This window comes from Apis mellifera, linkage group LG3, assembly GCF_003254395.2.
Source record: "Apis mellifera strain DH4 linkage group LG3, Amel_HAv3.1, whole genome shotgun sequence".
NCBI classification, from domain to species: Eukaryota; Metazoa; Arthropoda; class Insecta; order Hymenoptera; family Apidae; genus Apis; species Apis mellifera.
In genome coordinates this window covers 12,095,984-12,121,984 of record NC_037640.1, presented here as the reverse complement: position 1 = coordinate 12,121,984, position 26,001 = coordinate 12,095,984, and the positions used below count along the sequence as shown (strand labels likewise).

The 26,001-nt window shown below is 36.1% G+C and overlaps 1 protein-coding gene and 1 long non-coding RNA gene across 6 annotated transcripts in view; one reads left to right on the top strand and one right to left on the bottom strand.

The window, feature by feature from the left end:
* LOC412243 (protein split ends) overlaps positions 1 to 26,001 on the top strand; it is an 82,203-nt gene that overhangs the window by 42,673 nt on the left and 13,529 nt on the right. For 3 of the 5 annotated variants that reach the window (XM_026439421.1, XM_026439420.1, XM_026439424.1), the window contains 6 exons: positions 11,099 to 11,404; positions 18,879 to 19,699; positions 20,311 to 20,957; positions 22,469 to 22,649; positions 23,024 to 23,315; positions 25,208 to 25,954. In XM_026439421.1, coding sequence (XP_026295206.1) covers positions 11,099 to 11,404; positions 18,879 to 19,699; positions 20,311 to 20,957; positions 22,469 to 22,649; positions 23,024 to 23,315; positions 25,208 to 25,954 — 2,994 coding nt within the window. The remainder of the gene's footprint in view (positions 1 to 11,098; positions 11,405 to 18,878; positions 19,700 to 20,310; positions 20,958 to 22,468; positions 22,650 to 23,023; positions 23,316 to 25,207; positions 25,955 to 26,001) is intronic. The other 2 variants (XM_026439423.1, XM_026439422.1) reach the window with 2 other exon arrangements.
* On the bottom strand, positions 15,560 to 18,872 carry LOC107964154. Its single transcript, XR_001702342.2, has 3 exons — positions 18,698 to 18,872; positions 16,784 to 18,548; positions 15,560 to 15,967 (listed from the first exon to the last, which is right to left on the bottom strand). It is a non-coding gene; the product is annotated as an uncharacterized LOC107964154 (long non-coding RNA).

Here is a 26,001-nt window from a genome sequence, read left to right as displayed (position 1 = left end):
CCCCGGTATTCCTTGACATTTTTAACCTTCCAGGTTTTTGTTTGTCAAATTCAAAAATAATCTCTGGTTACGTTACGATCAGAAGCCGGTATGGTTTTATTCTAAAAAATATCGACGACTTTCCCTCTTTTTTTTTTTATCTCCACCCACATTATTTCCCACTTACGTTACAAATTTTATGTATATAAAATCCGAATATATAAAATATTCGACTATTCGATATTCAATATTTATCAGTATATCACTCGTTCAATTACTCATATAAACAAATGTAAACTAAACGTAAACTATTATTATTTACAAGTCGCTCGTTTCTTGGTTATTTATTCTTTGCCTCATTCGCCATCTTCGTTCCTTTAATCCCGCATCCGTTGGAAATTTCATGAAAATCGTGCCGAAAGATACGTACGTTGCGACGAATTATCAAAATTGACTCTCTCCGTTTGTTTATCTTCGTCCACGCTACTTTTATCCGTCTTTAAATATTTTAAAAACCGAAAAGAAATATTCTCGTCCCTCTCTCTCTAAAGTTATTCAAAATTGAAACGTACTTTTACGAAAAAATTACACAAACTTTCTCCTTACTAACCGTTAACGTATATCGTGTTCGCTTTCTTTCCTTTTTTTATCTCCTTTTTTTATTTTCTTCTTTCCATAATTCCAACGAATCATTGCCAATTGAACGAAAGCAAAATTCCACGTCCTTTTCGTTACCCTTATTTTCCTTTTTTTCTCTCCTCTCCTCTTCATTTTCCCACAGATTCCCCCTCCTAAACGCGTGCGCCTTTGCCTCTAGACGGCCTCCTCTCCCCCCCCCCCCCCTCCCTCGCCCGAGGATCGTTATTACCGCCGCACACATTCTCGGTGAAAACGAAACCCAGGGAAAAATCGGTGAGCAGCCAGCCAGCCGGCTTTTGGAAAGTCACCCTAGACGCGACGAAGGGAGGAAGAAGAAGAACACACTTGTGGAGGAAGAAGCGCGGCGGTGAAATCGCGGGGAAGAGGGAGGGGGACGGGGATCCGTGGAAAAAAAGGCTGCTCGACGCACCGTGGTGTGAACCGGCGACGAGAGGCTGTCGTCGCACATGCACGCAATGGCGCAACGTTTCGCCTCGTGTCTCGTTCTCCTTTGCTGAAAAAAGAAAAAAAAAGAAAAAAGACTCCCAGACTTTTTTTCCCCGCGAATGGAACAACCTTCGATCATCCGAAAACTTTTACTCGTCTTTTATCGCGTTTGTGTAAGTCGAATAATTGTAACAGATTTTTTTGTAAAAAGTAAAAATCGAGACAAGTTGAGAAACACTGCATGATGATCTATCGTGCACTGGAAGAATGCGAAGAACGAGTCAACGGTTGGTTTTCTTGGTCGGTAATGGTTGAAGAGTTTTAAACGTGATCGTTTGGTAAAATAGGGAATATTATTATAGGGAATGGTAATATTTTATTAGTGTTACACGCGAATAGTACAGCGTTGCCGTCGTGGAAAGGAAAAGTTTAATATATCGATCGAAAGGGGATCCTTTCCTTCGAGATGATTTCAAATTTCATTGCAAGTATATAAGAAGTAGGAGAATCGATGGAAGAGTATGATGCAATGTTTTGCCAAAACGCAAAACATGATGCAAATTCGCTGATTTATTCGCACGATTAATATGCGAGAATTGCACGATATGTAAGCTCATTCAACATCGTTTCATTGTAAATTAAACAAGTTCCACGTCACAGTTAATTATTTACACAGTTAGATTTCTTTTTTTCTTTAAAACAATTATTAGTTAGCATCAAGATTAGGAATAGAAATTGTTGGATATTGTTGATAATATTTGAATAATATATATATACGTTATAAATAGGAAGATATACCATCTTTCAAAAGTGTACTGTATATGTAGATTATAAAATTAGAAGTAATTCATTTAACTTCCTCTATCTCGAAAATACATAATTCTTCTTTCATTCCCCGATCTTTAAACGGTCTTTTCATACGCTAATTTCTATTTGCTATGTAAATGTCTGTATAAAAAAAAAAAAAAAGATTCAGACTTCATTCAATCTCCATCGGCAAATGACTGAGATAAAAAGAAATCGAGTATATTTATTTTGTCTCTGTACACGTACATACTTGTTTTATCGATCAAATTCCTTTCATTTCGTCCATGGAAAAAAATAGACGAAAATATAAAATAAAACAAAAATTAAAAAAAAAAAAAGAAAAAACGAAATAAAGAGAAAAATAAATAAAAGCACAAGTTGCAGAGGGGACGCAACGATTCGATAAAATCGCCGGGAGCGAGAGAGAGAGAGAGAGAGATTTCAGGCTTTTCAGAGCGCACCAAAACGAAACGCTTCCGCGTTGACGTCACCGGGAGAGAAGCAATGAATCTCACCGGTCGGCTGAATGACTTGAAATCATGTTCCGCCGTTGCCGTCGTTTCTAGCCGTGGCTTGGCGCGCGTCGAGCCTTAACTTTGGTTACATTCACCGGGAGAGATTCGCCGTTGTTGTTACGGGTTTACGTTTTAATTGCCATTCGCCATCCTCCATTCTCTGTCTTTCTCTCCGTCTCCGTCTCCGTCTCTGTCTCTCTCGTTCACTCGCTCGCACGCTCTTTCTCCCTCTATCCTCCGCTATGTTTGTTCCGCGTGCTTCAAGGAGCGGGCGTCGGATAGTTTCGTTGAGTTTCGAAATAAAGTTTGCCGCACCGCCTCGTGTAATACTGCGAAAAATTTCCCTCTACGGTGTAATTAAATCTCCGATTTGAAATGTTGTTGTTGTTGTTGTTGTTGTACTAGGGATTATACTATAATATTATCGTCCAGTGGCCATCCAGTATTTGTTTCGCCATTATTTATTACTATTCCATTTTTTTTTTTTTTTCACCTTTCCTATTTCTCGAGGGGAAATAATTGAACGAAGTGTACATTGCAAATTTAATTGTAAATTATAAATATTCATTCATTTAAATTCGAAATTAAACATTCTTTATTTATTTCGCTTCGTAACATATCGCATGTCCACATGTATTAAATTATCTCAATTATTTATGTTCCCTTTTCTGTCTAATTTAATATGCATATTTTTGTTTCATTGTTAATATTCTCGAATTAATTTATCTTCGATCAATTTAATCCGCCAAATCAACATTCCTCCCTTTATCATCTAGGTCGAATAACTCCCTTTCAATTTTTTCAATATTTCTTTCTAAATCGGCTTATTTATAGATACCGACTTCGAAAACTTCCTTATCGATAGATACTATATTGATTTTTCTCGCCGTAATATTATCGCCGTTTCTTCTATCGCTTGCGTATTTTTCTTATTTATTATTAATTATTATTTTCCTTTTCTCTTACCTTCTCCCCCCATTGTTCCCCCCCCCCTCCCCAGATACACCTGTACACGAGCGGCGCAACAAACAAAAGCGAGGCAAGAAAACAGGCAGGAAACGCGTACAAATCGAACAATGGTTCTGGCGCAAAGAGTTAACGCGTTTACAACGCGTACAGAGAGCGTAGAAGAAGAAGAAAAAAAAAAAAATCGGAGTTTCTTCACGCGTCTTTTGAAATAGCTGCACCTGCAATCGTTCCATGTAGAAGTTACGCCACTGGCTACACTCCTCCCTCCCCGATTCTTTCTTCCTTTCTTTCTTTTTCTTTCCCTCTCTTGTTCTTCTCTCTCTCTCTCTCTCGCTTCCCGTTCCTCGGCGCTGCGTAAGTCTTGCTCTTTTCTCTCTCCTCGCATTTTTCCTTCCCCCACTACCTTGTCTCCGCGCTTGGGAACATTGTCGCCCTCTGTCCTCGCAGTTCCCTTTTCTTACCTCGTCTGCCACTTCGTCCGTCTACGCTGAACGAGGGTTCCTTCTTCACCGGCACCGAGAACTCTCCAACCTCAAAGGCTCGCGCCGTGCTCACATTTTTTCGCACATATGCTTTTTTCCTCTCTCTCTCTCTCTTCCCCGCAAGACTTCCCTTTCGTTTCACCCTCTCCTCTTCGTCTGCGGTTTCTCCCCTCCGAGACTAGGAGCTGTTTTCCTTGCTGCGCCGTACTTGTCGCAATTAATTCTTAGCTTCGGTTTGTTCATTAATTGATTAATTTTGAAAAAAAATTTAGAATTTTTTTATTGAATCATTAATTGAATCAAAGTGTTGTATACAAAATTGTATTGATAAAATGTTTTTTTGTTCAGTATAATAAATTCTTTTTTTTAGGAATTATTTTTTTTTTTATTTTACAATACAATATTTTTTTAGAAAAATCAATCTTACATATCAATTTAATATTAATTATTAAAAAATAGTATATCGATTTATTGATTAATTTTTTACAGATTAAAGTAGTATTGTATTAATATATCTCCTTTTTCGTCATTTTGATACTCGTGAAGCGTGCATCCATGACACTTTGGCTTTCTCCACAGTGCAAGGAAATGTTATACGCGTGTTTGATAAAACATCGCGTATTATGCATCTTTGATTTTTTTTCTTTTAAATTTTATTGAAAAAAATGGAAATTCTGAAAATTTTTTACCAATCCAAATTTTATGAAATTTGATTAAGGTTAAGTTAGATTAGATTAGAATTTAATTGAGGCAATTTTAAAATTTATTGTTGAAAATTAAAAATAGATAAATTTAAAAAAATAATAAGTGTTTTTCTAATTTAGACTAATTTAAAATGAGTAAGGTAAATATATTTAAGAAATTTCGAAATATTTCGAAAAAAGATTCGTTCTATAAAAAATGGAAGAAATAAATAATTTTGAATTGATTCTATAAAAATAAGAATCAATCCTTAGATTTCTAAAAGTTAAGATCTACGTGATAATAATAATCATATTTGGAATAAGAATATTTTACGTTTAATAAAAATATTTTTAATAATATGTATTATAATTTTATATGTATTATTTATAAAAATATATTATAATATATATAGTATCTTTATATCAATATCTTTGGTACACAAATGTAACTAGGAACATTGTGGAAAGTAAATGAACGCGCACGTCCGTTGAATGCAAACATGCCTTAAATTCACGCACCAATCGGCGCTCGTGCCGTGCGGAGCAGAGGTTGGCACCGCGTCAACGGCTAGATACATCGCAGTCGTGCACTGTACGTGCAAATGTCTCCTTCAGCCTTTCATTCTCGTCCGGACTGCGTATCTGCATTAAAATAACGGCACCTCGGCTACGACACAGACGGCAGTCGCCTAACGTGACTCTACGGCTTCGACCTCGAACCCACGCGGCCTCGTAGTCGATGGCCTGCCTTCTCTCTTGCTTATATTAGAATAGGAGACCGGATAGTAACGCGTGAATTATTATCGCGATTGCATTCGCGTTGATCTTCGTCTACGCCTCTTCTTATTTTCCATCTCACTTTTCATTTTACAAACGCACAAATATGAACTCGAGAGAAATAAAACGAGTTTCACGTAGTAAGTGTATATCAAACCGCCGCTGCTCTCGTCTCGCAATTTTGTATGCCAAGGTTCGATTTCTCGTAAATCTCTTAATTTCCATAGAAAAAATATAGCTTCATAATTTTAATAATCTTAATAATCTTCGAGGACGAAGATATGTAAGTAATTTCACGATACGATATTGTTCAACAAAAATTTTAAATAATAAAATGATTGTACTTACATAATATAAAATATTTAATTTGAAAAACAATTGTAGTAATCTAGATTCGATCTATAAAGTCAATATTGATTTTTTTTTTACTATTGTAACTATAATTATTTACATATTAGAGCAGGTATATAAAATGTATAAAAAATGTTTACGAAATGAATGCAAAAATTGTTTATCGTTCGAGAATTAGTTATCATTATCTATACATTTACAATTATTTGCTTGTTATAAGCTAATATTAACTTTGCGTGTAAATTGCAAGCTATAAAATTTCTTCTCGTGTAAAATATATGCATTTATTGGCATTTTGCTGTCGACAATGCTCTTTCAAGGTTAATAGAATGCTTTAGAAATTACGTAACTATTTTTTTTCAGTTTTTTAATATTATTTAATCATTAATATAAAATATTAAATTTATATAATTATAAAAAAAAAATTAGTTATTAAATTGTAAAAAATTCTGTAGAATCTTACTAATTACTCATTTTATTATTCATATTTAACAATGAAAAAAATTTATTACAAATATATATCACAAATATATATATCACAAATATCGTGTAAAATAACAAAAAACTAGTAGAAATTAAATGTTTCGAGTTCCTAATGATCGTACCTTACATCGAAAATTACAAAAGAAAAAAATTTCACAAAATTATCTTGTTCTTCGAATAATAGGAAATTATTCAATCGCTCGGAAAAATATATAATTCACGAAACACGTCACGTCATCGATACTAAAGCACGAATAAAAACAATCGAAGAATTAAAAAAAAAAAAAAAAAAAAAAAAAAAGAACGACAGCCTGTGAGGAGAAATCGAAGACGTTCGCTCGTAAATTTGCCGCACTAACTGCACAATTTTGTTAGTTGAATCGTATCGTATACCCATTGCCCTTTCGTTCTTTCCCGTATCTCTCCCCTTTCTGCATTTCCTGTTCCTCGGGTTCTCTATCCTCGTTTTTCTCTGCACCTGGATCACGTTGCATTGTTCAGCCTGGCAGCGGATATACAGAAGCGAAATGGCAGAAGAACCTCGAAAGAAAGATTCGGAAGAAAGGGAGCAAGAAGGAACGAGCCATTGAACGAAGAGAAACGAACACAGGCCGGGAGTTGGCGGAGAGAAGAAGTGGTCGTGGCGGCAAGCAGGGAGGGGAGGGGAGGCAGGGTGTGCACAGACGAAGATAGGGAAAAGACAAGGATAAACACGGACAGAGATAGAGAATAACAGAAAAAGCAGAAAGAGCGCAGGGGCTAGAGAGGTGTTTTTCTTCCAAAGGGGACTTTGCACGCTCGTCTCGCTAGTGGCATGATGCCGTGTAGGAATCGGCCCGCGCACGCTTTTGGAGAGGGGACAAACGAGTTGTCAGTACCCCGAGAGAGTCGGGTCGCGACGGGCGGCGGAGAAGGGAGAAGGATGGAGCGGTAAGCCGATAGGGGAACGGAATGAAGCGGGTTTACGGGGCAAAGGGAAACTTCGGACACGATAGGAGGAAGGATAGAATCGAGTGGCGAGCATGGTGGGGAACGCTCAGCAGGAGGGGAAGGGCGTCAGCTGCGTACAGGCAGCTGAAGCGGGGCCAGGGGGCAAGGGAAGCGGTTGGAACGAGGAGAGCTGAGTCATAGCACTGTTGCCACATCCTCGCCGGCCTCGTTGATACGTTCCAACGCTGCTGCTTACGACGTTTGCGGCTTATGTCAGTGTCGTCTGCCTAGAATGGTACTGTTGGAAGACTTTTCGTGCCTTCTACACGTATGTCGAATAGACGTAACAAGCTTGGCTGTTCAAGTTTATTGGGGAATAAAGAGACTTTATAGATTGTGCTCGACACTGTTTCAAATTTCAACGTCTAATCCTATATCCATATTTCATTATTCACGTTCTCTAAAATTAATATTAGAAATGATTTCCCGATTTCTATTTGTGTATATTGTGCATAATGATCCATTTTTTCCAAGAATAAATTCGAAATTTATTTTATAGCAATTAATAAATTTCAATCCCCTAGAGAAATTTCTTATGATATTAACATATCCGTAGTGTGGTAGACAGCTCTTTTTATTCTATTCGTGGTTAGGCTCAAGACAGAATCACGAGAACGTAAAAGAGGAACGGGAAAAAGTCGAGGAACAAAGCCTTCTTTCTTTGTTGTTATCCTGTAGTGGTCGTTCTGCATTGTATTCCTTTTTATTCGTGCCGTTCTTCGCAGAATCGTAGAACCTCTGTGTATTGTTAGATCGACACACTCACGGGAGCTTGGAATTCTAAGATCTGACGAAATATAAAGAGAATTCCTATTCATAGACTTACTTTTTTCTCTATAACGTATTTCCTGTACTAACATGCTGTTTAAATGAAATTATTCATTGGTTACTGATAATATATGAATATTTGTAAATTTAACAAATTTCGAAATGTAACGTAAGTGCTTACGTAACACAGTACATTCACGTTGAATTTCCAACAATGAAAGTTTGATCGATAAATTTTTTTATAATAAGATTTTTATTACATTAAAATATAGATAGCGAATAAAATATATTTTGATAGATTAATTAAATTTTCGAAAATTGAAGAATTTTCCATCTCTATCTTTTCTTTTCCATGCTCAAGATACACACACGTTATATACGTATACAGAGAGGACCTAGGACTCTTAACCGTGAGCCGATGTATTGATTTCCTGTACGTCTCCCATTTCAAACGTAGAAAGACAAACGATCGTTGGAATGAATTTTATCATGCTAGATTAAGATTCTTTGGTTGTTCAAATTTTGTTTCCGATTATATACATGAGAAAGCACATGTATGTTTAAAAATAACGATATCTAAAATAATTTGATAGAAAAAAATTATAAAAAAAAATTCACCGAAGAAAAAGAAAAAAGAAAAAATTTTTTGAATAATAATTAATCGATTACGATATAATAAAATTTCTAGAAATTAATCACTCAAAATTCGAAATTTGATAAATGAAGAATATCACACACTCCAAGCATCTTACAGAATTATCACTATTTTTCTCTCTGTACACAATGAATATATAATATTCTATTCGTACACTTGTGAATATTTTTTTTAAACGAATTAGATACGAATGATTTATCAATATATTATAGAGCTGCATAATCCACATCGATATGAACGGAAAATAATGACTCTGACCTAGAGACTTGAAATTTATGGAAAGTCATGCTAATAATCTTCACATAGAACTCTCGCCATACTTCGGCGCTTATAGAGAGAAGAAACGAAAGAATCGAGTCTGGGAACGAGTCTGCCGAAGTAAAATTCCTCGACAAGCACAGCGCGAGCGGGGATTCTGAAGGAGAATATGGATACGGTTTGCGGCTCGCTAGCCAGCCAGCCAGCCAGCCAGCCAGCTAGCCAGCCACCGTGGCACTTGCTTCTTCCCTCTTCTTTCTCCTCTGGCCTTCTATCTTATTTCTTCTCCTCTCGTCGCTCCCCTCTCACCCGCTTTCACTCATGTGTGTCAAAGAAAAGGACGTAGCTGTGGTGTATGTGCGCATAAAAGACTTTACAGTGTTGCTTCTCGATTGTGTGCGTCGCTATATGCGCGCGCATCCGTTTCTCACATGAGAATGTCAAGATAGGAAAACAAGAGGAGGGAAGGAGGGGGGAGCCGAACGAGAATTGGGTGGGATGAAAGTCTTACAGGCACAACACAACTGCGATCGGACCTCTTTCGTAAATGTCACGCAGAATATTGTCCGATAATGATATTGCGAATTAACTTATTGATCTTCTTATATAGTTTATATTCACTGATTTTTTTTTCATTTTTCTTTTTTTTTATTCACTTTATTGTCAATAAAATTTCACCCATAGTTATCGTATTTGATACAGTAACAAAGAAACAAAATTTCGAAATAACACTCCACATATATCACACATCAAATAATCCCCGAATATCCATGAGAAGAACATATACTATCGATTGCTATTGCATTTTCGAAGAAGATACGCGAAATAGAAAATAGAAATGACTCGCTTGCAAACGGCACATCGCTGCTATGGCTGCCATTTTGTAAGAGCAATCTTCGAAGATGCGCAGATACTAGAACTTGTTTCTTATTCGTTTTTTTTTTCACCTCTTTTTTCCGCAAAGAAAATCAAAATAAGTCAGAAAATTAATTTCTGCCGATCGATATTTTTAGAACAAATTCTGAAAAGAAGCAACTTTTCTTATTGCACATAATCTTGTATATTCCAATTCGTTGAACGAATTCTCGAAATATTCAAGACAATTAGGAAGATGAAAACTCATTGTGTAAAAGATTCGCGTGCCCTTTTCTCGCAATCAAATCACACGCATATGGAAGAGCGACTGGCCACGCCCCATCGGGAATGAACCGATATATCACGATATAAAAAATGCTCGAGTATAAATAATGAATCTCTGATATTTCCATTTTAAGAAATGTTCACCGTTCCTCGATTTCGTAACGGTCTAAATATTATGCGTAGTATTAATCCAAATGAAGTATGGTATCCAAATTGTGCCGTTCAATTCTCGCGCATTTCCTCTCTCTCGCGTTATTACTGACGCCTGTGAACGTGAAGAACAAACAACGGATTATTGTGATATGCATTTTCCGTTGATATGAGTGTTAAAAAGCTACGTGTATGATCCGGGAGAAAAAAACAAAGGCTTTCTTCGGAAGAACGCACAAGGAAATACGTGCGACTCACGCGAGATTAAACGAACAACTCCCCGAGATACTCCGAAACCGTTGGAGTCTTTGCGCTTGCGCGTAATATTCTTCTCTTGATCGACCTATCAAGATGCTCGCTTCCCCACTCCCGATTTGTTACCCTACCTCACCTAGTAAGTCCGTTTCTACTCTTGCCGAGCTTTTCTGTACATAGGGTGTGCCAGAAACAACTTTGGCTCTTTGTTTTCTTTAATTTCAACGAAATTCAATATCTCTGTTCTTTATAAGATGAAAACAAAACAAATTTTTTTTTCAAGCCTACAAAATTGACCAAAATATATATCATATTTTCTAAAATTCTTCTTATCTGCTGTAATATATATATCAAGCAATTCGATCTCAAAAGTTTTGAGCAATTAATTACTTTATTATTATAAATATTATCAAAGGAAATTCAGAATTTTTTGCCTTCCATTTATTCTAATATAGCATAAAGTGTACGTGTTCTTTTTGTGATGATTCTGTTGTTCTTATCACATTTTACTTTTCTCAACATTATTACTTTCTTTCACAATAGATATCAAATGATACTGAATTTACGTATACATACTCATATTTTTTCTTTATATATATATATATATAATTTATCAGTACATGATAGTTTAATATCAATAATTTTCATGAGTAAACATTTTTCTAAAATTTACCAAGTTCTTAAGATTATTATTCGAATTCTTGAGCATAAATCTTAAAATGAATTCCATTGAACATGGAATGTTTACAGATATGGACGCGTGCAGAGCGTCAAGTTGCTGCCGCGGGGCGAGGAATGCCCCGTGGATGGAGGTTCCGGTGGTTCCCTCGGAGAAGGTAACGAGGGTGGTTCCGGTTCCAATTCTGGCAACGGTGGTGGTGGCGGGGGCAGCGGTTGTTCCTCAGGCAGCACAGGGGGTGCCTCCGCGACGGTGGCGTTCATGGATATCAAGTCCGCAGCGAAGGCCCACGCGACTGAACATACCTTGGACGAACGAGCCCTTACCACACAATACTACGAACCACAGCATCTTCAGCACAGGTTTCCCTCGCACGGGTAAGTTTCGTATATTCAAAATTTGAAGAAAATTCTTCATTATAGATAATATTTGAGAAATTTCCTTTCCCTCATTCCTTTTGAATAATTATTAATTTTTTAGTATATTATAATAAGCATAATTATCAATTTTGGATCCTCGTTTGCATAATGTAAAGTTTCGTATCTAAAAGTCTACGTTTCCTTTTTCTACGCGAATTGCGAAAATTTAAAACAGTCGAATATTTTAGTCCCCCGAAATGACACGTATAAATGTTGATTTTTGCGATGAGTCACGTCGCAAGAATTAATTGAATTGCACGTCACAGGTAAAACGACGTTTCAATGTTGTTACGGGCGAACGACTGTTCCATCATCTCTTTTTTCCTATAACAAAATTCACGTACAATCTAAAGAGAATATTCATTACGATTCTCTGTCCATTCTAATCTCACGCCGCATCCCTTCATTTCGCGACTGGTTACCATTGTTCGATTTATGCGTTGTTGCCGTGTTCGTTCGTTTATCAGTATGTACAATCATCGTTCGTGTGCTTGTACGTGATACATCATTTTCATATTACACGAAAACGTGCGATATAACGATATACACACGGATGTAATAAAATATTAAGTAGAAATTATTTTGATACGAAATATATTTTAATATTTCAAGATATTAAACGTGTAATATATTGTTGCAATAAATTTATTTTTCATCGTTTTTAGATACGTTTAAAAAATGTACGTGATAACAAAAATAATTACGATTCTATACAGATATTGTCGTTTGAACCTTAACCTCTTACAATGTTATGGTCAAGGTTGACATATCACGTTGTGTTTCACAATACTTTTTTTTATTCGTTTTAACGTTAACGAATAACGTGTTTAAAAAATCCTACAATTCAAAAATTAAAAAAAATAAACATATTCAAACTTATTCATTTTCAAATTTTGTTCATCTCTGACGATAATTCAATTTTAAATCGTTAAAGATAATTTTAAACTATGAAATAATATTCTTAATAAAACTTTGGTAATAATTAACGCTTCAGTTGTAAAAGTTTTGAATAAAACTTATGAAATATGCTTATTAAAGTAGATAAGTGCTGGTTAATAAATGTCTATAGCTGGTAAGAAGTTTAATTTCCTAAATTCGTGCATTTTCTAATATGAAACATACTTACCAATGCTTTCCCTCGTATCACAAAGCGGAATAAATCGGATTATTAATTCAACAAAATATTCCACCCTCATACGCGTTCCGAATAGTTTCGAACAAAATTGAAACAAGTTGTTAGACACGCACTCAACGCTCAAAAGAAAAAAAAAAAGATACTCGATAAAGTTTATTTTTGAATTGGAATTATTCGTTTATTAATGAGTTTTAGAAATCGGTTAGAATACTTGAAACGGCTTTACATTTCCGTATATACGCGTAATAATATACGTGTACATTCTATATTCATCTTTGAATTACGCAATAAACTCACTCGAATAATTTTCTGACAAGAAAAGAGCAATTTATCGATGTCCATAGCCGTAACCTAATTAACGCTTCGGTATAATAGCAATGAAGCCGTATTTTCTGCTTATTTTTCAGAATAGCCGATTGTATTCATGTTTCTCAGCGAGAACGCCGTACAATGTAACGTATAATACAATTATAAACCGATATCGGTCGTCACGAGGCACAGTCGCGCATCATGAAATATCATGTTCGTGGAAATAAACCAACCGATAATCGATCGATGGAGTCCAGTTATCGTATTATTGTTCGCCAGCACATTGACGCGTTTCGATCGTAATCCATATTCACGATCGTATCACTCGTCAAAACGTTTTTGCCACGCACTTGTTTTACCAGGCCACGTGATATATACGACGTGTCCCAGCTATTCCGGTCTCCGTACGCGTTCAAGCTCTCTGAAGAATCACCTTGTTACGTACACCAATTACGAGAAAAAGATTTCGTCATGTATTTTCCTCGTTGCGTTGCCCGAGGAATGAAAAAAAGAAAGTAGAGCTTTTTATTATATTCCTAGTTGCATTTTCTATCGAATTTTCGTATTCTCTTTTATACAAGTTCTCAAAATATAGGCAAAATGTGTTCAGCATTCATCGCATACCTTATCCGCGCACACGATAGCGTCGCGTTTCTACGAAAAGTCAGGTGACCGTGACGACGTGGTCGGTTGCGATGTTGCCACGTCCGAGGAATTGTGCGCGCGCATCAGTACACGAACGGCTGTGAACCGAGACGGAGGGGAGACTGCTTTGTCTTTCAGTAACGTAATAGGAAGACTATGAACCCGATGCTTCGAAGCGTTGGTAAATGCTTTTGAAAATAAAAATTTATATTTTATCAAAATGTTATTTATTATATCACTATATTGATCATTTAAAACGTTTCTATAGAAAGAATTCCTTATTATGTGTTTATTTTCTTTTAAAGAAAATTATATTCAAAGTTAAATTTATTATAATATAGAAACTTGAGTAAATATATAAGAGTAAGTCTTTAATAAATTATTCATTCTTAATGAATAAAATATGACATGTATAATTTCGAGATAATTTTATAATTTTCAGATAAATATTTAAAAGAAAAAAAGTTACAATGAATCACACGTATGAAATGGCAGTACTTTCCTTTGTTTATGAAATAGATGTTTAATTAGACGATTTATTGTGGCAATTATCGAATAAATAAAGGTATTTGTAATATTGCTCGACTATGACATCATTGTTTAAGGTCTACGAATTGATAACAAAGTTTACGATTTACATATGAGTCATTCATATGGATAGACTTATAAGTGTAATAAATATAATTTCTTTTTAGTTCGTATTTTTTAACGAGACAATCGTTACGTTTAGATTTAAAATTTCATCAATCAATTCGCTGAATATCACGTTATATATCCAATATCGTATTTTATTTTTGCAAATTATACATTCGATTCGACGATTTGTAAATTCAATCAGTAATCATCGTAAAATGGCTATTGAAGGAGAACTGTCTTCTATTATCAACGTACACACACACACACACACACACACACACACACACACACACACACACACACACACACACACACACACACACACGCACGCACGCACGCACGCACGCACGCACGCACACACACACACACACACACACACACACACACACACACACACACACACACACACACACACACACACACACACACACACACACACACACACAAACACACAAACACATATAATATGACCTTGAAAATAACTTATCGAGAGCCATTCCACAACACGTGCAATTTCTATTTTGTAACAAAAAACTTAAACGCTAGAGATTCTAAGAAATCCAACGCATCATAACAAAACCGTGCGTTGCGTTTAATTTTCCGTGGATATACAAAAATCTTGGTTGACAAAGGAAAAAGCAAATAAAACGTATAGATTCATAATTGATTTATTGTACGTTTTTTCACGAGAATTTATCTGTTGGTTTTATAGACGCTTAATATGAACGTCTATGAACGAAAATTACCGTGTACAAATTTTTTCACGCGTTTTATCTACGATAAGCTTCGTTCAAATCGATACCAGTAACGTTATCATGTTTAGCGTTGTTGGGCGTTAATCGTAATAACTTAACGATGATGCAAGACTTGTTGCCTTCTTTTCTCTCTCCCCCCCTCCCTTTTTTTTTTTTTTTTTTACATCCAAAACCGTTCGAGCACGAACTCTTGAATAAAGAGGTCGGATCGATAAACCGTTTATGTGATTCGTTCGCAAAAAACGAACTTTTTCGAAGACGCGCGATCCAACATTGACGAATTTGATATTCGTTCTGTCCTTCGCACACGATGATGGTTTTTTGCTCGCTCGTAGATGTTTTTCTGGACTGGATACTTTTTCCTCTCTCCCCGTGTTTCTTTTATTCTCGCGTTCGCAAATTAAACAATACGTTGCGTTTCCCAGGCAACGAAGATAACATCGTGTGCCGATCTTCGTGTCGATCTCGAACGAAACTCGATCGATATATTTACTCGCTATTACTTATATCTTTTACTTTATATAATGGGACAAATAAATAAAAAAAAAAATTACAAGAAATTTAAAGAAAATTTTTTACGACGATTCGTATAAAAAATAATTCATGATGAATAATTAATATGTTATAATTATAATAGACAGATTTTGTAAAAGAAATTATTTATTATTGTTGATATATAGATTAGATAAATGCAAAATTTGATGATCATCTTGCTGGCAGTAGAGTGTATAGTTATGTTAAATATTACATATGTTGAATTTAAGTTTATTATGTGTCGTAAAAATTTGCCACTTAGACAAGTGAAATTATATAACTGAATTGAATAATTGTTGTTAATTTATCTTATCTTTAATCTTCGTAAATAGTTATTAGAAAATTACTGTTTGTTAAAAACGGACGAACGAAGATTGTGGCATTTTTTCTTTCTTTTTTTTTTCTTAAATCCACTTTGATCGACACTCTTGAAATTTTTACGCAATTCACGTTGAGTCTGGGATATGTAGGCTGGTTGCATTAATTATTAATGTATTAATTTCGATTCTGAAATTAAATATGATTGAATCAGCATTATTTATCAAGGATAAAAGAATTTTATTTCATTTTTTTTTTTCCTTTGCATTTTTTCTTCGTTAATTCCGAAGCCTTATTAATTTTATGTAAATTTTAACATTATAAAAATTTTCGATTAAAAAATTAACGATTTATCGAGGAATATTGTTATATAGTAGTTTTAATCTATGAAATTTTGAATTATTTTACATCACGAGAAAGAAAAAAATTTGTGATAAAAATTGTGAAAAAAAGACATCGATAAAATAATTTTAGCTCGATTTTAATTTTTAATTTCGTACAATTTTTTTTTTTTTTGATATTTATTTTATCAGATTTCGATTTTACAATTTCTACAATATTGTCACATTGATTTATAAATTTAGATTATTTATAAAATAGGCTTGTTTGGTTTGTGCATTTTCGTGAATAATTTTTATTATAATGAATTGATTGCATATTGTTGGTATTGCAATGAGAATATTGTAAACATCGATTAAAAAAAAATTATAAGAATACATGTAATATTATAAATGGATTAATCTTAGATACAATCTAAGATACAAAATATTAAAATGCTAACATTTTTATCATGTAAAATAATGCTTTTTATTATAATTATTATTTACATGGATATTTATTAAAATACACAAATATATTTTAACCTTCAGTAGGTAACTAGACTTTTTTTGCGGTGAGCAATTTGAATTTTTTATTTTCAAGTCTAATTTGTTATTGTTTTGAAAAAAATCTTGTTTTGAACAAATTTTGAAATAGGAACGTTTATAATATAATTTAAATCCTTACCTTTGTTTTGGAAAAAATTGAATTCGGATTGCCTACATATGGTAAAGAAGATATATATTCTCCCATTTAGAACGTAAAATATAAAGCACATGACATTTATAAAACAAACGAATCGTAATCTTGATATCCATTATTCTTACTTGAAAATAATTCAGAGGAATTTCGTTTCAATTCACTTGAATTTCGTTTACAGCATAAACGAGTATCTCATATGCGAAAGAGGGGCCCCTTCATATTCGTGTGTGATTTCGGTAAAGAAAAGAAAAAAATAATGAAAAAAAAGAAGGATAGAGAGGAGGAAAAGAAAAAGGGTGTCGGCTGTCGGTTAACGGAAAATTTCACTGTACATCGATAGAGGCTCGCATGGCAACGTCCTGGTTCCTCTCGTAGTCGCGAGCAAAACAAGATCGTTGGAGAAACGAGAAACGGCCACGCGTAATGCAGTCTTTAAAGAGATTCAGGTCGAAGTTTCTCGCGAAGGTGGGAGATAAGCGCACCGGTGACCGTATGGTAACGGAATGAACGTGAGGAGGCGTTGGGAGAAAGGCCGCTGATTCTTCGCCACGATTACGCTTCGTGCATGTCGTTAAACGTGTCTCGAACACCATACAATGGCCCGTTTATGTGCATGTGCACACACGTATATACGCATCCGGCCACGAACGGTAAAATACACGGGCGAACTTCAGCGTAGTCAGTGTGATAACGAGCCACGTTTTTGAACTTTGATCCCAATGAATATGACCGGGGCCGATAAAGATGTAGGAAGAATGGTGGTACGTTTAAAGCCCCGGGAAATGTCGTTAATTTTTCATAGGAAGATTTTCTTGAAACACATGGTATAAGTCGTTTCTAATTTCTTCGATGAACTTTTGCGTGGACTCCTGTGGAATGTTATTAAATGGTTCCTATGGTATAGTACGTTTCATTCGACTCTCCGTCGGTAAATGATAAATTCACTGATACATTAATTTATGGATGAAATATAAAAATATTTACGAGTTTTTCTTGAAACGTGGCATCATTTATAATTTTTTCATTTTTCTGCGTATTTGTGAAATATTATTAAATTGTTCCTATAGTATAGGATCTCTGTCGGTAAATGATATGATTTACTAATATACGATAAATAAGATGTAAAAATATTTGCGAGTGTTTCATAGGGAATTCTCTTTTTCATAGGGAAATTGGTATAAATCGTTTTTAATTTCTCAATGAATTTTTTTAATTTTGGAATTTTGTGGATCCGTATAATTGTTTCTATAAAACGTTTCATTCCAGTCTCTGTCGGTAAACGATGATAGATTTATTGAAATACGATATATAAAGCACAAGAATATTCTACGATTTATATTTAAAGAAACTATATTTTTAATAAAAAAAAATAGGACAAATTCTTCATTTTTTTTCTTTTAATATTGATTATTTTATTATCGATTTAATATCGAAATGTTCTCATTTTTAATTAAAAAGTCACGATTTAGAAATGTATAAAGGAAACGTAGAATCATAATCGCTTGATACGAAACAAAGACGATACAAAAAATTATGAAATATAACATTCAATTATATATGTGTATTCACTATCCAATCCATAAAGGATAAAAAAATTTGACGAATCAAGACGAGTATCATTCATTTAAATAGAAATTGACTTAATTTATTTTTTAAGTTCGAAACGAGAATTTCATGTATACAATATTCTCTTCACCGATGCTAGAGGAACATCGAGCGATATGATCGACACAGGCCAGCGTCAACAGATCTAAAAAAAAGTTTAAGTTTCGGTCAACGTTTTATGGTTTGTTTACTTAGAACGAGTTTACTTCTCGGTTCGAGAGACGCGAAACACTTTTCGTCCGTTCGTTTCATATCCTGATTACGTCGCAATTTTAACCATCGACGCTTCCTTACCGATCGAAACTTTGATCCATTGTTCGTTACACGATACCGTACAACCTCCATTCCATTCCATTCCATTCGATTCCATTCCATCCCATAATTCCATAATTGATCGAAGAATTTTTTGCAATGCCACGACACGACACGACGCCAGGATGAGGTTAATAATAACGCGACACGTTCGACGTTGCAGAAGTTCGGAGGATCACGGATCCGGCGGGGTTAGCGGAGGAGGAGTTAGCGGAGTCGGAAGCGGCGGCGGCGGGAGTTCCGGGATCGTCGGCGGGAGCGTTGGAAGCGGAGTCGGCGGCGGCGGCGGCGGTGGCGGCGGCGGTGGCGGTGGCGGCGGCGGCGGCAGCGGAGGATCCGCAAATGGAGGCGGCGGCGGCGTTGGAAGCGGAATCGGAGGCGGCGGCGGCGGCGGCGGCGGCGGCGGTGGCGGTGGCGGCGGTGGCGGTGGCGGTGGCGGAGTTAACGAGAGAGGAGAGAGGGAGCGGGAGAGGGAGCGGGAGAGGGAGAGGGATAGGGAGCGGGACAGGGATCGAGACAGGGACAGGGAGAGGGAGAGGGAGCGGGAGAGGGAGAGGGAGAGGGAGAGGGGGGGCGAGGGCTTCGAGTCACGTGGCTCGCACGGCAGTTTCTACACGAGCGAGCGAACCGGCCGAGGGGTCGGGTCCGGGGGTGGTGTCGGCGGTGTCGGCGGCGGCGGCGGTGGCATCGTCGTCGGCGGCCATCCGGCGGATCCTTCTCCCGGTGATCCTGGCGGCTACATACCCCGCGGCCGTCCACCTCCAGCGAGCTCTTACCACGTGACATCGAGCAGGGCGAGGGATCGGCTCTACTCGAGAACCGGCCCGTACGCCTCCGGGCCGCCGCCCCCGCCCCACTTAGATCGTCATCGCGGCGGATTGCCGCCGTCCTCTTGGTCGGCCTACGAGTCGACCACCTCGAGGTACGGGAACGCACCTCCGCCACCCTCCCCTGCCAACAACGATGCCTACCAGGACGAACAAGGTAATCGCTCGATAATATTATTCTCATATTCTCTCTTCATAATTCTTTTTTCTTTTTTTCTCGCTTTTTGCCTCGTAGTTTCTCTTTCTTCTTCTTCTTCTTTCTCCACGATTATTATTCGCTTGTCTTTTTTTTTCTCGCCTCTCAGCTTTTTCTTGCTTATAACGCGCTTCTTTCGTACGAGCGAGGAGTGGGGGGAGGGGAGAAGGATCCGCGCGCGCCTCAACGCGTTATCTACCGAGTGTATTTACCGACCGAGTCCTCGGTCTTTCAAACACGCCGCATTGGCTGGCAATTCGTTCTGGCGCGCGGGAACCATCCGAAACGAGGGCGGAACGATTACGCGTTATCGCTGGCGCGCGTGCACGCTCGTTAACGGTAGCAACGTTGGAGAATTTTTGCTTGTGCACGAGAGAAATTGGAAATGGCACGAATGGTGAAGGTGAACGCGCGCGGGTTTTTAATTGGCGTTATTGTATATCGTGTAACGCAGGAATTAATAAAGTAGTAGTAAAGGGGAAGGGAGAGATAATAGTTAATACGAATAGTATTAAGAACAGGCGAGGAAGCGGACAAAGGAATAATAACGACGAAATAATATACGTGTGTAGATTACATTCGTCGTGTTGTTCCACTAGGCGGCGGTGGAGGCGGCGGCAGCGGCGGCAGCGGTGCGCTGCGACAGCACAAAAAACAGCGCAGAAAATCGCGAAGCGGAAGCAGCTCGCCGAGCGGCAGTAGCCGTTCAGGGAGCAGCAGCAGCAGCCGCAGCGGTAGTTCCGCCGCCAGCACTTCCGGGGCAAGCACGTCGCCCGGCAGCTCGCCCCACCGAGGCGGAAATGCGGCCGTCACCGAGGACCGCAGGCCGCTCGCCATTTGCGTGCGTAATTTGCCGGCACGCAGCAGCGACACATCCCTCAAGGACGGCCTGTTCCACGAGTACAAAAAGCACGGGAAAGTGACGTGGGTGAAGGTGGTGGGAGCAGCGGGGGATCGTTACGCGTTGGTCTGCTTCAAGAAGCCCGAGGACGTGGAGAAGGCGCTCGAGGTTTCCCACGACAAGTTGTTCTTCGGATGCAAGATCGAGGTTGCCCCATACCAGGGTTACGATGTCGAGGACAACGAGTTCAGGCCTTACGAGGCCGAGGTCGACGAGTATCATCCAAAGGCGACCAGGACCCTGTTCATCGGCAACCTTGAGAAGGACGTCACCGCGTCCGAGCTTAGGAAACATTTCGAGCCTTTTGGCGAGATAATAGTAAGTCGCCAGTCCGGTGGAGTTGCGTTTCGCGCCCTTTTTTTGAATTCAAAAATGGCGCCGATTTCACTCGTGACCGCTCGACCGAATTTCTAATCGAATTCGAATTGAAATTTCGAATGAATTTCGAATCGAATTCGAATTGAAATTTCGAATGAATTTTGAATTGAAATTTCGAATGAATTTCGAATTGAATTCGAATTGAAATTTCGAATAAATTTCGAATCGAATTCGAATTGAAATTTCGAATGAATTTCGAATCAAATTAGAATTGAAATTTCGAATGAATTTTAAATCGAATTCGAATTGAAATTTCGAATGAATTTCGAATCGAATTCGAATTGAAATTTCGAATGAATTTCGAATCAAATTAGAATTGAAATTTCGAATGAATTTTAAATCGAATTCGAATTGAAATTTCGAATCGAATTGAAATTGAAATTTCGAATGAATTTCGAATTAAATTCGAAAATGTATAATTTTGTCAGTTTAAGCGCGCCCTTTTTTTGAAATCAAATATGGCGGCGATTTTATTCGTGATCGCTCGAGCGAATTTCGAATTGAATTCGAATTGAAATTTCGAGTGAATTTCGAATCGAATTTGAATTGAAATTTCGAATGAATTTCGAATCGAATTCGAATTGAAATTTCGAATTGAATTCGAATTAAAATTTCGAATGAATTTCGAATTGAAATTTTGAATCGAATTCGAATTGAAATTTCGAATGAATTTCGAATCGAATTCGAATTAAAATTTCGAATGAATTTCGAATTGAATTCGAAAATGTATTTTGTCGATTTAAGCGCGCCCTTTTTTTGAAATCAAAAATGGCGGCGATTTTATTCGAAAATATATAATTTTAATCTTTTGAGAATGTCAAACTACCGAAAACGGTAAAATAAAATAAAATAAAATAGATGCTCTTTTATGATCGAAAGATTAAAAAATGATAAGCATTTTCGATCTAATCTTTTAATAATTTGAGAAAGGAATTAAAAATATAGGAGAGAGGATAGCGTGTAAAATGAGAGGATTTTCTGACACGATTTGCTAATAATATCGATACGTTTGATGGATGATTTATTTTATTAGCGGAGAATTTTCGAATCAGATTCGAAGTCTAAGTTTATGACGCATGTTATTCGACCAAAGCGGATATTAGCATTTGAACCGGACGTGAAACGGCCGAGAAAGAGCCTTTTAAATTCCAATCGTTATGTTAATATTTTTCCCAGTAATACGTTTCTACTATTTAAAACGACCACGTGTCGTCTGCTCGGATACGTCACCCGTCATAAATGATTCAATTCTCCCCACTGGATTAACTAATTATAGATTACATTATTAATACGTATCCTGCCTTTAAATATATATATATATATATATATATATGTATATGTATTCAATAATTGTAATGAATTTTTTTTTTTTTTTTAACGAAACAAAACTCTAGCGAGAATTTTCACTTCGGCGAATAGTCGAATCACAGAGTTATGCACGAATGTTGCAGGAAATAGATATTAAGAAACAAGGCGCGGTATCGAGCTATGCCTTCTGCCAATACTCCGACATAGGCAGTGTCGTCAAAGCTATGCGATCGATGGACGGCGAACACCTGGGTGCGAATCGAATAAAACTCGGATTTGGAAAGTCGATGCCCACGTCCTGTGTATGGGTTGACGGTATCGGAGGTAATTATCGTAAAGAGCCATATATCGATTTCCCCTCGAGAACCTGTAAAATTCTATGTACCTATAAACGGTATACAACATTAACCAATTTATAATATACTTTTGCGAACGAGAAAAATAATTAAAATCTCGTGGTTGAAAGAAAGAAGGCGCACGTTTATCATGTCGTAAAAATTATTTCGTAGAAATAATTTTATCCTCTCGATCGTTCGAAATTGTTCGAACGAAGCGTCGTTTACCTACCGTCGGTAACCGAAGAGTCCAAAAATTAATAGGACACGCTTTGTATACGTTTCGCGTCTCTGCCAATATTCGTATTCGTCCAAAATGAATAAAGGTTCCTGGATCCTCGTAATAAAAACGCGTTATTTCAGATTGTATGTCGGAAAAGTACCTGAACATGCAGTTCCATCAGTTCGGACCGATAAATCAGGTGGTCGTCGATCGCGAACGAGGACATGCCTTGGTCTTCTTCGAACAGATCAGCTGCGCTCAAGCCGCCGTGAAGGAGATGAGAGGTACCGCTCTTCGCGGCCGTCGGCTTCAGGTCGACTTCGCCTCGAGAGAGTGTCAAGAAACGTTTTACGAACATCTGGAACGGCAGGGCATCGCCGGTGAAAGGCCTTGGGACACTAGGCCTTCCCCGGCGACGACCTTCGATGTCTCGTACGTATAATTTCCTATTAATCCTTACTTCTCCCATTTCCAACATCTCTATATGTAAACACGCTTTCGAAGAATTATAATAATATAGAGATGTAATACAAGATACAATACAGATATAATAAAACAATAATATATATATATAATTAGAATAATATAGAGATATAATACAAGATATAATACAGATATAATAAAACAATAGTAAGAATATTATATATATATATATATGATAACAATAATATAGATATATAATATAAAATATAATACAGATATAATAAAACAATAATATAATTAGAATAATATAGAGATATAATACAAGATATAATACAGATATAATAAAACAATAATAAGAATTATAATAATAACAATAATATAGAGATATAATACAAAATATAATATAAATATAATAAAATAATAATATATATATAATAATAATAATATAAAGATGTAATACAAAATATAATACAAAATATAGATATAATAAAATAATAATAATATATATATATATAATAATAATAATGATAATAATATAGAAATATAATACAAGATGTAATACAGATATAATAAAATAATAATAAGAATTATAATAATAACAATAATATATATATAATAATAATAATAATAATATAGAGATATAATACAAAATATAATACAGATATAATAAAACAATAATATATATATATAAAACAATATAATATATTAAAAATATATTAAAAATATTATAAATTAATATATATATAAAACAATATATATATAATAAAACAATATATATATATATAATAACAATAATATACAATACAATATGATTATAATACAATACAATATTAATTACAAATGATATCATACAAGATATAATACAGATATAATAAAAATATAATAAAATATATAATAAAACAATAATAATAATTATAATAATAACAATAATATATATATATTAATAATAATAATAATATAAAGATATAATACAAGATATAATACAGATATAATAAAACAATAATAACAATTATAATAATAACAATAATATATATATATAATAATAATAATATAGAGATATAATACAAAATATAATATAAATATAATAAAATAATAATATATATAATAATAATAATAATAATATATATAATAATAATAATAATATAAAGATGTAATATAAGATATAATACATAATATATAAAAAACAATAATATATATATATATATTAATAATAATAATAATATAAAGATATAATACAAGATATAATACAGATATAATAAAACAATAATAACAATTATAATAATAACAATAATATATATATATAATAATAATAAATAGAGATATAATACAAAATATAATACAGATATAATAAAACAATAATATATATATAATAATAATATAGAGATATAATATAGAGATATAATACAAATATAATATAATACAGATATAATAAAATAATAATATATATATATATAATAACAATAATATACAATACAATATTAATTACAAATGATATCATACAAGATATAATACAGATATAATAAAAATATAATAAAACAATAATAAGAATTATAATAATAACAATAATGTATATATAATAATAATAATATAGAGATATAATTCAAGATTTAATACAGATATAATAAAACAATAATAACAATAATATATATATATAATAACAATAATATAGAGATATAATACAAAATATAATACAGATATAATAAAACAATTATATATATATATATATATATATATATATATATAAAATAATAATATAAAGATGTAATACAAGATATAATACAGATATAATAAAGCAATAACAAGAATTATAATAATAACAATAATATATATATATATGTACATATATCACGTACGATCTCGGCAAGAGAACACGAAACATAGTACACATGCGTTATTTGAAGGATTCCTTCCAGGCGGGAGCGCAGCAGTTTCGACTCCGGGGTAACGGTGTCGAACTCGAGTAGCCGGTTCACCCGCTACGAGACGCCCCCTCGGTCGAGAACGGCGAGTTACTCCCGCGCGTCAGGCGGCGGAAGCACGCCGGGCGCGAGCCCGGCCCACCCGACCGCGATGTCGCGCAGCAGTAGACGCTCGTACCAGGACACGTACTACGACGGCGACTACAGCGAGCCCGCGCCCCGACGCTTCCGAAGCTATGACGAGTTCAGCCAGGGGAGCGGGGCGAGCCACGACGACTACCAGAGCAGCGTGCTCGGGGACGGCAAGTTGAACGACGACGACTGCCCGCCCCCCTCCCGCCGCCACGCCGTGCAAAGCGTCGTGACCAGCGTCGATCCGCCCGCCCCGCCCCCTCCGCTCCTCCCGCCCCCCGACATAAGGCACCTGCAGAAGGAGCGGGTCCACCTGTTGGAGCAGCTCGAGGAGTGTCACAGCAGCGGGGACGAGGTCGGTTTCGCGCCCAAGAAACGCGCCAAGCTCGACGGGGCCGGGTCCACCACGGCCATACTCTGCGAGGACGACGAGCCCGAGATCGCCTCGTTGCTGGTCACCTCACACTCGAGCAGGAAAGGCATGGACATACGGCGAGTAAGCGACGGCAAGGTAGTCATACACCATAGCACGAGGAGGGGTAGCTGCGAGGGTAGAGGGCCGGGGCCTTGCAAGCGGCGTCGCGATGTTGCGAACAGGTATATTCTATATACACATATATATATATATATATATATATATATAT